This window comes from Aulonocara stuartgranti (genome assembly GCF_965226115.1).
Source record: "Aulonocara stuartgranti genome assembly, chromosome: 9".
NCBI lineage: Eukaryota > Metazoa > Chordata > Actinopteri > Cichliformes > Cichlidae > Aulonocara > Aulonocara stuartgranti.
The window spans coordinates 23,725,354-23,740,710 of record NC_138960.1 but is presented as its reverse complement, the minus strand read 5'-3'; the positions used below and the strand labels follow the sequence as shown (position 1 = coordinate 23,740,710).

The 15,357-nt window shown below is 39.5% G+C and overlaps 2 protein-coding genes across 4 annotated transcripts; one reads left to right on the top strand and one right to left on the bottom strand.

Annotated features, from left to right (window-relative positions):
* Positions 1 to 145: 145 nt before the first annotated feature.
* Positions 146 to 4,052, top strand: uba5 (ubiquitin-like modifier activating enzyme 5). The gene is made up of 12 exons (XM_082546066.1): positions 146 to 443; positions 580 to 625; positions 1,507 to 1,596; positions 1,709 to 1,818; positions 1,906 to 1,992; positions 2,074 to 2,158; positions 2,258 to 2,362; positions 2,472 to 2,599; positions 2,691 to 2,826; positions 2,946 to 3,021; positions 3,124 to 3,230; positions 3,561 to 4,052. The coding sequence occupies exons 1-12, from the start codon at positions 280 to 282 to the stop codon at positions 3,636 to 3,638; spliced, it is 1,212 nt and encodes a 403-aa protein (XP_082402192.1). The 5' UTR covers positions 146 to 279; the 3' UTR covers positions 3,639 to 4,052.
* nphp3 (nephronophthisis 3) lies at positions 4,018 to 14,827 on the bottom strand. Of its 3 annotated transcripts, none has more exons than XM_082546049.1 (28): positions 14,783 to 14,827; positions 13,934 to 14,318; positions 13,698 to 13,823; positions 12,914 to 13,064; positions 12,637 to 12,789; positions 12,320 to 12,453; positions 11,703 to 11,863; positions 11,429 to 11,585; positions 11,176 to 11,250; positions 10,883 to 11,053; positions 10,680 to 10,783; positions 10,149 to 10,263; positions 9,897 to 10,040; positions 9,694 to 9,791; positions 9,506 to 9,608; positions 9,309 to 9,391; positions 8,934 to 9,069; positions 8,583 to 8,747; positions 8,377 to 8,471; positions 8,177 to 8,299; positions 7,881 to 8,070; positions 7,449 to 7,690; positions 7,171 to 7,246; positions 6,956 to 7,083; positions 6,534 to 6,774; positions 6,323 to 6,448; positions 5,278 to 5,393; positions 4,018 to 5,180 (listed from the first exon to the last, which is right to left on the bottom strand). In XM_082546049.1, exons 2-28 carry the CDS (start codon positions 14,255 to 14,257, stop codon positions 5,012 to 5,014), a joined length of 3,906 nt encoding a protein of 1,301 aa, XP_082402175.1. In that variant the 5' UTR covers positions 14,258 to 14,318; positions 14,783 to 14,827; the 3' UTR covers positions 4,018 to 5,011. The 3 variants fall into 3 exon arrangements, with proteins under 3 accessions (XP_082402175.1, XP_082402177.1, XP_082402176.1); XM_082546051.1 differs by having other exon boundaries at positions 8,934 to 9,066; XM_082546050.1 differs by lacking the exon at positions 14,783 to 14,827 and adding an exon at positions 14,586 to 14,776.
* Positions 14,828 to 15,357: the final 530 nt, after the last annotated feature.

Genomic DNA, 15,357 nt, shown 5'->3' with positions numbered 1-15,357 from the left:
TTATAAAATTATAAAACCTAATGACTAGAAGATTTTCGATACTAAAATAAAATAATAAAATAAGGGTTTAAACAATCCACTGGTGAAGTGGGAACACTGTAGGGTGTTTAGGTCGTTTTCTGCACGAACACTGTTAACGGGAACACACATCCTGACAGCTGGTTTGAGCAGCGAAGACGTGTACTTTCTGTGTCGATCCCTGTAGGGTTTTTAAATTTACGTTTTTGTGTACAGCATTATTATTTCTTTTACATAGTTTAGCCTTCGACTGTTTTCCTGATGGCGACGGTGGAGGAGCTGAAGTTGAGGGTGAGAGAGTTGGAGAATGAGCTGATAAAGTGTAAGCAGAAGCAGTGTGCCGCGGAAGATGCTCACAGTCAGGCACTAAATAGACCGAAAATTGACAAAATGAGCGCTGAAGTTGTGGATTCCAACCCGTACAGGTAAGTTTGTTTTTTAAATGTATTCATTATATGGTCTTTTAATTGATTTTTGTGTAGACGACTCACTATGTTGAGAGCCGACGCCTTCCTGTGAGTCATACACCACAAGCTAATCTCAGCTGTGTTTTTATTTTAGTCGCCTCATGGCTTTAAAGAGAATGGGCATCGTAGATGATTACGAGGTATGTTCAAAGTTGTTCTTTTTTTAATACTGCACGGTTTCTGGTTACTCTCCCTTCCAAGAGTTCATATTTCATATTAAACAATAAAGAAAAACTGCTGTTACAACATTAAATTACCTTTATCTAGCGATATATGTTTATAGAAACCCAAACCCGATATTCATAATAGCATGATTACATACAGATGTTTACCTACACTCATTATGGCCATGATTGTCGTGGTGATTTGGGGCTTTTATTGATTTCTTTGATCTGTTCTTTTTCTGGGGTGGAATGAGTAAGATACATGTTTAATCATTTACAAAACAAAACTTGGGTTCATAAGATTGAATTCATGTTGGATTTTGTCTAATCCACACAGGTTCAAAACATAAATTAAGTAAATAAATAAGTACTACTAGTACTAATACTTGGTTAAATGTCTTTCTGCCAGTTGAACCTCAGCTAGGTTTTGCCATAACTCTCACTGGATATTTGGCCACTCTTAACAGCCGTTAGGCATAGTCCACTAATTTTAAATAGAGAGACAGAAAAGAGTTTATTTTAAACATGTGTATATATAACTAAAACGTTTTGAGCACGGTTGAGTTCGGAGCTTTGGGAATGGCCGTTCCAGCAGCCTAATGTTAGTTCTTTTATCCATTCCAAAACCAGTTTTGATGTGTGTTTGGGATCATTGTCCTGCTGGAACACCCAATTTTGTCAAGGTTCAGCCATCTAGCTGTTGATTTGGGGTGAAGCTGAAAAGCCCAAACGTAATGACATTCATCCCCAAGATGAGTGTATGTAAATTTCTGTTCACAACTGTAGCTATCAAAGCAAAGTTGGAGGCTTTTGTGTTGAGAAATGTGAGTAATTATTGTTTATAAACTTGTTGACAGAGAATTCGGACATTCACAGTAGCTGTGGTTGGAGTTGGGGGAGTTGGCAGTGTGACAGCTGAAATGCTCACTAGATGTGGCATTGGTAAGGTAATAGAAGCTTTCATTATCTTTCACTTTTACTTGATTTAAATTTAAATCCATGTCCATCTGTGCTGATTTTACTCTTACCGTGGCTTGTTCTCATTTTGTGGCATCCCAGTTGCTCCTTTTTGACTATGATAAAGTAGAGCTGGCCAATATGAACAGGCTGTTCTTCCAGCCTCACCAAGCAGGCCTCAGCAAAGTGGAAGCAGCAGAACACACACTCAGGTACACTGTTGTTAACAGACATCCACTTTTCCACCAAAGCCATTCAGTTTCTTTCAAATATATCTAACTTCCCTTTTCCCCAAACAGAAACATCAATCCAGACGTGTCATTTGAAACCCATAACTACAACATTACTACGATGGAAAATTTTACACATTTCATGGATTGTATCAGGTTGGGATTCATATTGTATATTTTTTGTAGTTTTCTTCCTCTGTCCCTTTTTTGCACCAGCAAATAACTGTGTGTTTTCAGTCATGGAGGGCTGGAAGAAGGAAAACCAGTGGATTTGGTCCTGAGCTGTGTGGACAACTTTGAGGCCAGAATGGCCATCAATACAGTGAGTGTGTATACATGTCAATGTCACAAATAAAGAGATTTAAAAAAAAAAAATACATGTAACTCTTACAAGTTGAATTCATTTTGGTGTTTGTTTCAGGCCTGCAATGAACTAGGTCAGATCTGGATGGAGTCTGGTGTCAGTGAAAATGCTGTGTCAGGACACATCCAGCTCATCATTCCTGGGGAGACGGCCTGCTTCGCTGTATGCTCACACTTAAATAACAACAACATATCTTTGCAATATGATGACGTCCAGCTCTTACAGAAAAATGTAGTTGCATTCTAAAACCATATAACACCCTCTCTCTTAGTGTGCTCCTCCACTTGTGGTGGCAGCCAACATTGATGAGAAGACCCTAAAACGGGAGGGTGTGTGTGCTGCCAGCTTACCAACAACCATGGGTGTTGTGGCAGGTCTCCTTGTGCAAAATGTCCTCAAGTAGGTTTATTTTCATGTTTTTCTGGGCAGGTTCAAATCTAAAAGTGTAAAGTGAAGTTCAATATTATTTATTAAATGTTTTGTCTTCCAGATATCTTCTAAAGTTTGGTACTGTTAGTTATTATCTTGGCTACAATGCCATGCAGGACTTCTTCCCTGCCATGGCAATGAAAGCTAACCCCCAGTGTAATGACCGTCACTGCAGGAGACAACAGGAGGAGTACAAGGTGTGTGTGTGCTCACTGTTTGCTCATGTAACATGATTCCAAGACTGATTAAAGTCCCATTCTTACTGCTTTTATATAGTGTTAGAAAAGCTAACCTTACTCACTTGTTTTCTGTTCAGAGGACAGAAGCAGAGCGGCCCAAAGTGGAGGTCGTACAGGAAGAGGAGGAGGTTGTACATGAAGACAATGAATGGGGTGAGCAAAAGAAACTTGTACAGTGTCCTAAATGTAACATAGTTTTTGTGTTGTTGTTTTTTTGTGTTAATGTGTGTTAATATACAAAAATGTGGTGCGCAGGTATTGAGCTGGTATCAGAGGTGACTGAAGAAGAGTTAAAGGCTGCTTCAGGTACTGTGCCCGACCTCCCAGAAGGCATCACAGTGGCTTATACCATTCCAACTGAGGTTAGTACGCTTTAAGATACCACAGCTTTGAAACTAGGAGCCCTGTATGGGTAGACTCATTAATTTTAAAAAAATATACTGACATTTATATCAAATACTTTTTTGCCTGAAGTAATAATGGTGAAGTCAAATATTTACAGCACTAAGTGACTTTTAGTGACTCTTCAGTTTTACTTTCATTCCATACTGCTTTTAAATGAAATTACTGTGGAGAGTACTGTTGGGCTTGAAGATCATTTCTAAAAAAAGCGGCATTTTGTTGTAATGTTTTAGTGTTTGGTCTTGACTATGAACCCAATTCAACTCATTGTTTTCTCGTCTTTGAACTAGGAAAAAGCAGATGGCGAGACAGTGGAGGAGACTGAACAGAGCCTTGAAGAATTAATGGCTCAGATGAAAAAACTGTAGGAAACAATCTGAAGGTGCATTTCTGCTGTTAATATGAGACTAACCTTTTCCTGCCTGTTCATTCCAACATCATTGTGAAAATGCTAATTGCTGTACGATACAACCAGTTAAAGAATGAGTTCATCTAACCGCTGAAGACGTGGAATGCAATGCTGCTTGTGGTATTTCACACGCCGGGAAAAAAAACACACACAAAAACATCAGATATGTAATTTGCTGACATGGTAAAATGTTTAGCACTTGAAATGGGAACATTTTCTAATTACATATCAATAAACCTGAAGATATCAGTTAGTGTTTTGCTTACCGAATGTGCGTCCCAACTTTTCAACATCCACAAAAAAAGAAGAAATGTTTCCTGTAACATCACAGAACAATGTTCAAGTTGTCTCAATAAAGTATTTATTAGATGGACATGTTGGACTTTATTTTTATTTTCCTATACAGCTTTTACAGATGTTATTAACATGGTATTAATACATGAATAGATGCAAGCAGTAAAACATTTTGTATCTTGCAATAGGTTTTGGTACAATGTGTCCCTTTTGGCCTTAATGTATTGTACCTGAAGCCTTATATGTCACAGTGATGTCTTTGGTAAGACCCTATAATTATTTTGAATAAATGCATGTGCACTTAATTTTGCATAAACACAGCCTTAAATCAGCTACAGATAATGATTCTTCAGACATGTGTTTTACTTAATGGTCCAAGTTTTCCTTCCTCAAAACACTGTTGGATATGCATTGTATGTAACAAACGTTAAAATATATATATAAAATTCATAATGTAAACAATGTATATTTAAAAACAAAGTGCTGGGATCTGACAGTCGTGTTAATCATCATCAGGAGAGTTCACATTCTAATGTTTCTTCTTCTGCACGTTCTCACTAACGCCCTTTTGTACTGGGTGTTTAGCATGATTCACACGGAACAATTTGAATGCCTAGATTGAAAAACTAACATTTCAAATGTGAATATAATAATATAACCTGTTGTACCATACAAAGTTGGTCATAATTAAGCATGTTTTTATGGCTGGAGTGACTTCATACCCACAAATAAATCTAGGCTAAGCTGAAATTTGAGTTTAGTGTAGTGTAGACCTGAGTTTAAAGCCTGTTAAAGAACTGATTTCTGAAGTGTATTACACATGACTGCATGCAAAACACCACTGGCAGATATGCAGGTTTTAAACATGAATACTGTAAAGTTCACATTCCTTTTGGCAGGTACAGTATGTACCTTCACCCACATGTGATGACTAAATTTTAAATTAGTTTTGGTGAAATCAAAGGATTTCAGTAACACTGTATAATAGTTAGAGCTGTCCAAACAGCCATTACTAATCAGCTGCAACCCTAAGCAGGGTCACCTCTGAGCATGTGGGAGGGGAGCAGGTCCTCTCACACTAAATGCGTCTCCGCTGGAGGAATGGCGAGATGGGGCGTTACCACACACTAATGATGGCTCTGCCTCTTTGATCTCCATTGCACGCTTGTAAAGCTCTGCTGCCTTCTCGAAGTCACCCTCTTCATAGCTAGATTGAAATGTAAATTAAGAAATAAAATTTATAACGTAACCAATAACATATTATTCATAATTAAACTTTTGCTAAATCTCACTCACTAATGTACCTTAGCACAGCCAGGTTTTTGAGGGTCTCCCCAACCCGTGGATGAGAGCGACCCAAACTGTCCTCGTAGATTTTCAGTGCTCGTTCATAAAGGGGCAAGGCATCGCTGTGCTTCTTCTGCCAAAGACACAAAAGAAATCACAGTTAGTTTTGCTCTGCATAACCTAAAATGTTAACAGTCAGTGAGATGACAAATAAAAATTTATACAAATCATTTAAATTCACTGGTTCAATACAAGTTAAATATGCTTATTATAAGTAATTTACTTGCTAGCAGAGGTAACTGCCCTTGCCTGCCTTTATTTACGATTACTGTTTTACATACTCATTCTATGTGCATCATAATATGTCGAAGGGGGGAAGAAAATTGTACTTTACATTTATTAATGTGAGAGTAAAAATGTAAATATAACATTCGATAGGATCACAACATAGATAATAAACATAAAGTTCAAAAAATTTAACCAACTGTGTCTAAGATGCGGTACTCAAGAGTAGTACTCACATGCATTAGTAACTGTAAAAATCCCATATAAGTCATCATCTTTATTTATAAAGCACTTTAAAGCAACCACAGCTGATGCAAAGCGCTTTACAGTGTTACTAAATAATATAAATACTAATGATATAAATAAAAAACATAAAAAAGAAAAAGGCCAGGACAGGGGTTATATGCTCTCTTTTACGATTTCCTGTTATCAGTTGTGCAGCTGCAGATGTGAGAGCAATGACTGACTGACTCCCACATAAAGTGACATGCAGTAGTTCAGACGGGATGAAATAAAAGCATCGATCACTGTTTCAATGTGCTGTGTAGAAAGAACTGACTGACTCTTGCCAATCACCTTGATGTATAATGTATAAGAAGTACTTTAATTTTGTGAATAAATGTTCATAATAATCTATTTTGATTTACATTTTCCTTAATGTAATGTTTTGAAGTCGGATATAGCTATTTTTTCTTAAGTAAGATGATCCCTTTTTTTTATTGAGGTATGCAATTCTGCAGTGCGCAGTTGAGACAACAGAAGCAGGGTAAGTCTCACCAGTTGGCAGTAGATTACTGCCAGGTTGACCAGTGCGGTGGCTACACTGGGGTGCTTGGGGCCAAAACTTTTTTCCCTGATTTCCAGCGAGAGCTCATAAAGTGGAACAGCCTTCTCTAGTTTCCCCTGAACAAAACACATGAAGTGAAATCATTTGCCTAATTCAAGATAACATCAACAGAAAGTATCATGTGAGTGCCATTTGTCTTACTCTGCGTTTATAGAGCATGGCGAGGTGTTTGAGTGTGTATGCCAGAGAAGGGTGGTCAGGAGACAAGGCTTTCTTGCGGATGTCTAGAGCCCTTTCATACATGTCCTCAGCTGCTTCATATTCTCTCCTTTCAGTGTGCAGTGCAGCCAGGTTGTTGAGTGACTGAGCACAGTCCGGGTGATCAGGACCGAGGACCCGCTGGCGCATCTCCAAAGAGCGGGTTAAAAACACCTTGGCTGCACTGGTGAGGGCAAAGAGAAGGATTTTAGTTGAGCTGATGGAATTAAAAAAAAACACACACACACACATATTACTGATCATTTGAAGTACAGGTACTAGACTGGAACTATACACCGAGGGCATTGAGAATCTATAATATTATAAAGCAAAATCTGTGGACATGCTAGGTGCTGTTTCCTTACTCTAGGTTGTTCTGGAGGTAATAAAGAACACCCAGTTCATTTAAAGTTTTGGCACAGTCTGCAGAGTCTTTTCCTAGGGTCAGCTCTTCCAGCTGCAGGGCTCTGCGCCTCAACAAACTGAAGCCATACTGAAAGGAGGAGTAGATAAAAGACATCCAATATCTCTTATTAAAGGAGTATGACTAAGTGTGTAGGAATCTGAGAACGACACTCACCATATGACCTTTCTGTCGAGCAGTTTTCTGACGGATCTTCACAGACCTCTTCCTGAGTTTCTCTGCTTGTTCATACCTGAACAAAAGCACCAGATGTTAGCTCTTAAATGTGTTTCTTTAATTGAATCCTGACTTGTCAGAGTGTGATTTAGTCCTCTGAATTTTTTTAATAATCACAACAGCTGGTGTTTGTCTTTAATGAAGATATAGCCTGACTGAAACACCTGCAACTATTAACGGCAATTTCATAACATTAGCCCCAAGATAGTCCTGTTTACTTGTTTTGCTTCTGATAGAGCATGGCGAGTGACTCCAGTTCTCGAGCCACACTGGCATGCTCGGCGCCGTAGGCATTCTCGCTTATCTCAAGGGCTTGCTTGTACAGCTGCTCAGCATTTCCATACTTCTTCCATTGGACATAAACTCCAGCCAGCTGGTGCAGAGAGCGAGCTACACTGGGATGGTCTGGATCCAAGGCTGTCTCTCTAATCTCAAGAGACCTTTGTAAAGGTGCTACAGCCTAAACAAATAAAAAATAAACAGAATCAGACATATACACAATTACCATGAGCTCATTCTTAGCAGGAAAAAAAAAGACTAGACTTCTTCAGACAATGTAGGCAAAATTTAAGCCTTTTAAGACTAGGCAGGAAAAGATGTGTGGTGAGGAATAAACATAGTGTTTTTAATATTACAACCATTCACCCTACCTGACTAGGGAGGCCCAGATCTTTGAGGAAACGTCCCAAAGTCTCATACAGATTTGCGAGCCTGGTCATGCTGTCTTCACTCTCGCAGCTCTTCTCGTAGCGCTTCAGAGAGTCAAAATACTCGGTGGCCATGGAGCTTTTGTCTTTGCCGACATACTGCCAGTAGGCCAAGAGCTCAGAGAAATGACCCCTAAAAAACAAAACACACATCTTTGGCAAAGTAGCTGAAGAAATGCATCAGGCTTTGTGACAACGCCTCGTATGTATGCATGCTTTCAGGCAACACTAACATGTACCTCTTGTAGAGATTTTGAGAGACAAACAAGTTCAAGAGGCTGAGCTGCAGTTTAGGTTTGTCCTCCTCCTGCTGGAGCAGCCAGGGAAGTTCATCTGCGACACGCCACGTCACTCGATCCTGGCTAAAAACACACACACATATAGATTGATATGAGTTGTTCTGACAGAGCCGTGTGATTTGTGTGGATCTCTGCAGGACCTGAGTTGCTGGTTGAAGTAATGAATTAGTTTCTCTCTATAAGTGGTGGAGCTACTTCCTCCAGTCAGAAACTCTAGCCTCACAGCTTCCCAAGCCTGTCAGAAAAACAGAAAGATGAAAAATGCTAAATTGCAGCCTAATTCTATTATGCATTTTGTTTTTATTGATGCTGTTGTATCATTTTACCGACTAAGAAGCCTAATTACCTGTAGATGTTGAAACCTGATGAGTCCACAACGGAGTGTTACAATGCAGAGTCTGTTCAAGAGGTACAGCAGAGAGGACAGGACAGGCAACTCTACCTCTGGGAAAAGATCTAGTACCTCTGATTCACTCACTCCATTATGGCTGGCACATACAAGGCCCAGTATCTAAAGGCAGACAAAGAACAATCACCTATTCCTCTGCTACACATTGGAAAAAAACATCAAATAAAGAAAAATTTTCACATTCACATCAAAACCAGAAAGGGTATGTGTTTCTCTGATGCCAAATTAAATTACACACATATTTCAAACTAAAAGCAATAAGGACGGGAAAATCTGTGTTTAAGTCACCTCTCTCATAATGTGGCGCTCTCTGTCTGTGCAGAGAGAGTTCAATGTCATTTTGAGTGCCAGGCGGTAAAGTGACATGGTGTCCTGACACTGCAGACACTGCTCCAGGCTCTTCTCCAGCAACCCACAGGATCTACTGTTAGGAAGCAGCAAAACAAAACAAACAAAATCGAAGTTATTCAAAAAGAAAAAAAAAGGTTACTATTTTGTGAAGCGAACAATTAAAATTAAAATAATTTAAAAGGGTCAAACAGGCTGTCCAACTCTGCAGAGGATACATGCTGGATTTGAAGGTTTTTATTTTTTTCATTCATTTACTTCTTTCTTTTTTTTTTTAATAATGTATTTATAATTGTGAAAGCAGAGGTGGCGAACCTGGTGATCATCCTTGCCAGCAGTGTGACATATAATGCATTGCATGTCGATGCACAGCGACAGTGCCTTTCCAGCTTCTTCTCCTGAAACAAAATACACACATTCCGGTATCACAATCTTTAAAAAACAAACAAACATACTGCTGCTAAGGATTTTTAAATGTCTTTGAAGGACCTTGTGAAGGGGTCACAACTGACCTGATCCCTAGTAAGTTTGAGATCCATGCTCTGGCACTCTGCATTGACTATACTCCTGACCTCTCTGGGACTCAGTGGGTCTAAGTGGAGTGTGGGCCACAACCTAAACACACAAAGTCGCAGAAAAGCATATGAATAGCCATTTTGACCAATACTGGGATACTGGGAATTCACCGATTGTGTATTACCTCCAAGCCTGAGGACAAGTCTCTACATTGACAGACACCACCACTCTGACATTGACAGGCAGAGGGTCAATTAGCCACTTCATGTGTTTTTCTGCTTGCTAGAGCAAAAGGGGACAAACAGTAGTACAGACAAAAATATACAGCAGAGAGTAAACCCAGCTGAGTTGAATTTTGAATTTTATATAGTTGTAGAGGCTGTTAACCTGTATTTGGTCAATGGAGTCAATGATGATGATAATGTTTCCTTGATGGCGCGCTGAAAGTCTTTCAAGCCAGCGGGGAAACTCTTCTAAGATCTTACTGGGCTCCATGGATAAGCCGGAAATGGACCAGAAGTGCTGCAGCAGCTGTTTGAAAACAGACAGAAATAAAAACTGTTTCTTTCAGTAGTTTAATAATGCAGAGTCATCAGTGTAAGAAAGCATTAACAAGAAGCAATCAGAGATATCCCTTACTTTAACTGTGAGGCGTTTGATAATGAGAACTGGCTCTGAGCTTGTTGAAAGTGGCCGACCAACAAAATGATACAGAAACAAGGTGTTGGGGGATTGTTTCTGCTGGAGCTCGATCCTGAAGAGAATTCAAGACTAATTAGCAAAGCAGGCAAAGCATGCAAAAGGTCCAGAATATTCCAGATCATTAAAAAGAACATACTTGTCCATTTAATATATAATATAAAACAAGATTCTTTTTCCCAAGGGTGCAAGAGTGTTGGCCTGAAGTGATTGGAGAGTTCAATTCAATTCAGTTTTATTTATATTTCGCCAAATCACAACAATAGTTTCTTCAAGGCGCTTTATATTGTAAGGTAAAGACCCTACAACAATACAAAGAAAACAGAGAAGGTTGAACGGTTATAATTACTTTGTAACATTTCTAAATGTACTGCTTAAAAGTTTGGAAACCTATTAAAGACTTACAACAGTTTTATTTAAGAGGAATTCATGACGGATACGTTATAATTAACTGAAGAAATTAGTTCTTACCATTTGGAGAGTAAAAGAGATTTTCCTGAGCCTGGACCCCCAGATACCAGGAGAGGTGGTGTTGGAGGGGGAGCAGCTATCATGTCATTCAAACGATCTATATACTGAGGTCATTGATGCATCACAGCATTAGTAATATCAATGAAAAGTAGGATTTGAAGACAAAATCAAAAGATTGAAGGGATCAGTAAGAACTGAAGTACCTTCTGGAAGCTTAATTGTGAGGTGGTGCCGCTACAAGCCTGTTGATAGGCCTCGATCTGCTCCTGTTCATCGTGTAGGTCCCACAGCACATCTCCCGAGTCTTCTTCGCACCCCTCGTCCATCCCAGAGTCCTTAGACTCAACGTCTGCTACTTCAAGACACAGCAACTCCTGGATGAAGCAGGAAAGAAAAAAAAAATCAGACAAAAAAAGGTTTCAGTTTTAATTCTTATACCACAGACTTTAAGCTTTGTGAATTGATAAAAATAAGGATGTTAAAAGACAGTCTGTACCTGCTTGATGATTTTCTCTAGCTGAGCATAAATCAGACTGGCCCCCTCCTCTGCAGAGCCACTATGATCCACTACCTAGTAATGTTCAAAACAGGTTTGGGACAGAAACAGTATTAGATTGCATTTAAAGACAATAAACAGAAAAATATCAGCTTTTTCTCCACAGTTATTATTTTTATTTATACTGATGCATTGCATGAAATGGGTTGAAACTAAAAAAAAAAATTTCTAAACTTATTAACCATATAAGTACCTTGATTTTAGCAGCCTTGTCTGCAGCATTGACCCGTTCGAGCAGTTGCCTGATGGGTCCATTTAAATTGTGATCTTCTTCGGTCCTAAGATACAGCACCAATGGACGGCCATCTGGATTCTTAACAAAAGCCTCTTCACAATCCTCCACCACAGAGCTACGGCAATGTATTATGCATGAATATTAAACACAAACCTTCGTTAATCTTTCGAGAAAAAAATAATTTGTGTGCAATCTTTATTATAAGGTTATCAATTTCCTAAACTCACCATACCTAGGGACAGTAGATTTGAGAAGAAGAACACACAGAGAACTCCTTTCAATCTCCTGCTTGCGCTCTACAGCGTATGAAGCCGCATTCTCCTCTGGGAAGAAGACATTAAGGTAGAAATGGCCTAGACTCTCACATGTTCGCCGCAATACAGAGGTGTGTTTCTGCAATTAAAACATTAAGCACAGTTTTCCCAGACCTGATTAATAATAAGGTAGAAGGTTATAATAAGGTTAAAGGTATTTTTCACAAAAACTGCCATTTTAAACCCACAATCCCACACACAGATTTTCTCAAAGATAAAATCAAGTTTTGTTTTTTCTTTTAATTTGATTCAATTAAAATTCTATGAGTGGATCTGACTCAATGAAATACAAAATGTCCAAAATTAAAAAGAAAAAAAAATCCAAATAATGATTTTACTGGCATATTTATCGAGTCATTCATTTTTATCTTAGCTTAGTTCAGCCTTTCATAATATAACGCTACAGTCCTATCACTGTGTTACTTTAAGCCATGTCCAAGAAACAGCCACGTAAAAGTGGGCAGCGTTATAGTGGTACAACAACATCACATGAAAACAGAATATTTACAGTTTTTACAGTGCTCATCTTACCGACCTTTATAAATATATCCAGCTCAGCTTTGGTCTCCTGGGTGAAGATCAAGTAGCAGCGGACTGTGTTGCTCCACAAGGCCTGGGGAACGTGAGGTGACACCTGCAACAGACTCGCCACAGCAGCATCCCAATCATCTGACAAAGACAGACACATATGGTAAAATATACAAGTCATGCCCATGAAGAGATTAGTGAATATGTGCTTCAAAAATACCTGCTTGCAAACAGAATGATGTTAATAAAAAAAAATCACAATAACTAGGTCATCTAGAGGTCAGTTTCTCAGAAACACTCTCTTCCCTCTCAAAGTTTCCTTACCTCTGCTCACATTAGCAAAGGGCCCTTCCACATCTATTAAACTGTGTGCAAACTCTGGTCCTCTGAATGTTTGTTGCAATTGCATCATGCTGCCCATAGAGGGCTCACTTCCCAGCACACCGCCAGTCCAGTACTCGCACTGTGTTCCTGTAGCTGAAGACATTTAATAAATCACTGTGGTGTTTTATCATCATATTTGCTGGACAGGAAAACTTATGCAGAACCGATTGATGGCTTAATAACAAAAAGTCCCCAATAGTGTGAATTTTTGTCTTACCAGTGACAGTGGTTTGGTTGTCATCGGAATCTGAGTCATTTGGGTCATAAACCTGGATTCCCTGAGCCTGTAACTGTTGAAGTTTGGCTTCCAAGTCCCTTTTAGCCCGCAGGAGATCCTGTATCTCCTTTTCTTTTGTCTCCCGGAAAATCTGGTGGTGATTTTGCCAAAAGGTTAAAGCTGCAAATGTGAATACTAGAAAGAATGCAATGCCACAATCGTTCTCAAACTGTGACCCAAAATTTTGGCTCTGGTTGTCCAAGCCCTGACACAGCTCTGTGCCAGGGCTGTGCCAGGGCTGTGTCAGGGCTTGGACAACCAGAGCCAAAATTTTGGGTCAACTAAGATGAATGGATGTTATTGTACTTTTATCATACTTTGACTTTGACTTCAAATTTGATCATTTTATGCTTGTTTATTGTTGATGATTGTAAAAGAAAGACATGTGAGGTATTAGGGGGAACTTTCACCCTCTTGTGAAATGAGGCGTGATGCAGTGTACTAGTGCTGTGGGATACTGCAAATTTTAGTACAGATCCGATACCAAACAAACGCAGGGTCAGTATTTCTGATACTTTTAACCTATAAAGCCAGATTGTGTAGCGGAGAGCAATGTGTCAATAAATGTGTCAATAAATTTACAAATTCTATACAAACACATTTTAATGACCACTAAGATTTAGACATTTTCCATAGTGGGCACTGTTTGAGGATGTTTGATCACTAGTATCAATCTGATAACAATACCAACTTTGGTATTAATCTGCCTACGTCTATGATGTACCTTAAACTGACGTTTTACTTTGTCCCTGTCATGTTCAAATGTGGCAGCCCTCTCCATAGCTTGATATTTTGCCTCAAGAGCACTCTCTTTCTCTCTGAGGATCTTCTGGTAGGTCTTCTGCAGAGCCTGTGGTGACATTGAAAATAGCAGCATCCCACCGTCACATTAAATCATCCAAAGCCCACAACTTTTTCAGTGAAGTTAGAATAAGCCTTGTGCATTTTGTTCATTATCACCTGCAGCTCTGCTCTCAGCCTCTTGTTCTCCTCATCCAGCTTTGCTTCCTTCTTTTGCATGGATGAGATCTCGTTGTTCTTGCTGACACGGAAGATTTCGTACTCTTTACGGAGTCTTTCATACTCTGCAGCATACTCTAGATCCACAGATGCTGTGGATTTGAAACTGGCCCCAATCACACGAGGTCCTCGGCGGAAAGAGCTGCGCAGTAATCGGGCTTTGGGCTTCACCTCGACGGGTATCTCACAGGCTTCCCCGCCTTCACCCCCATACCCGTCCTCGATAACCTCCCCTGGGCTCACCATAGAGGATGCGGTGCCCATGGTGGCCAAATAAGTTGGAGAAAAAGAACTGCTCAACTTTTTTCGATGCTCATAGCTGCTCCTGTGTAATAAAAGACGGGGCGGGATGGAGTGTCAATTAAGGAAATCTTTTTTTGATGGTTTGTCACTGGCATTTCTGATCTTTAAGTTGTTTTTTTCCAGGCCGTCTCGTAAAACAACAACAAGCAAAAGGCTAAGCTCTTTCCACAAAAGCAACAGGTAGCATTAGAATTATTTGTATTTATTTATTCATGTATTTATTATTAAGAACTGAAAAAATGACAAAGCAACGCGTTTGCAGTTACTATCGAAATGGGTTTAAGCATACCCGACTAATAGCAACAAATCCAGATGAACTTAGTTAGCTTCGTTAACATTAAGTTTTGGAGCGGTTCAACACCCTAACTGCGTCATTTATTAATGTAAAAACTAAAGCAACGGCACAGTAAAGTGTTTTAGCTGAGAAGAAAACTGCCTACACGCCCAAGTTTGGCAAATGAAGGTTAAACAAATAGCTACACTCACGGTCCGCTCCCCTCACAGCTTCTTCCTGGCTGCCTTGGTAACAAGGAGAAAATACGGGTACCCGCACAAGTCAAAAACAACAGAAGTTTATTCCCCTCAAAGGTATGGGAATTACCCCATCTCTCGGTAATCAAAGAATTGCGTTTCATGATGTAATAAAATCTGCCCCAACACGTAGTGCTTAAAACATTGTTATTTTTATCATCATCGTCATCTTCTTTGAGCTGCTCCCTTTAGGAGTCGCCACAGTGGATCATCTGCCTCCAGCTCACCCTATAGTTTGCATCCTCCTCTCTCACACTAACCTTCTACAGGTCTTGCTTCTCCACGTCCACGAATCTTCTTTGTGGTCTTCCTCTTTTCCTCTTGCCTGGCACTCCCATATTCACCCCGTACCCAGGAAATACATCATCTATGCCTCCTCTGCGCATTTCACTTTGACTGACCAGGTCAAAGTAGGTCTCACTACCATCTTGTAAACCTTTCTGAAACAAATTACAACATTTTACTTCATGTAATAGGTTTACTTTATAGTCTACATCATCAGGTCTGCTCTTTTAAAAACTGTGTTAAAA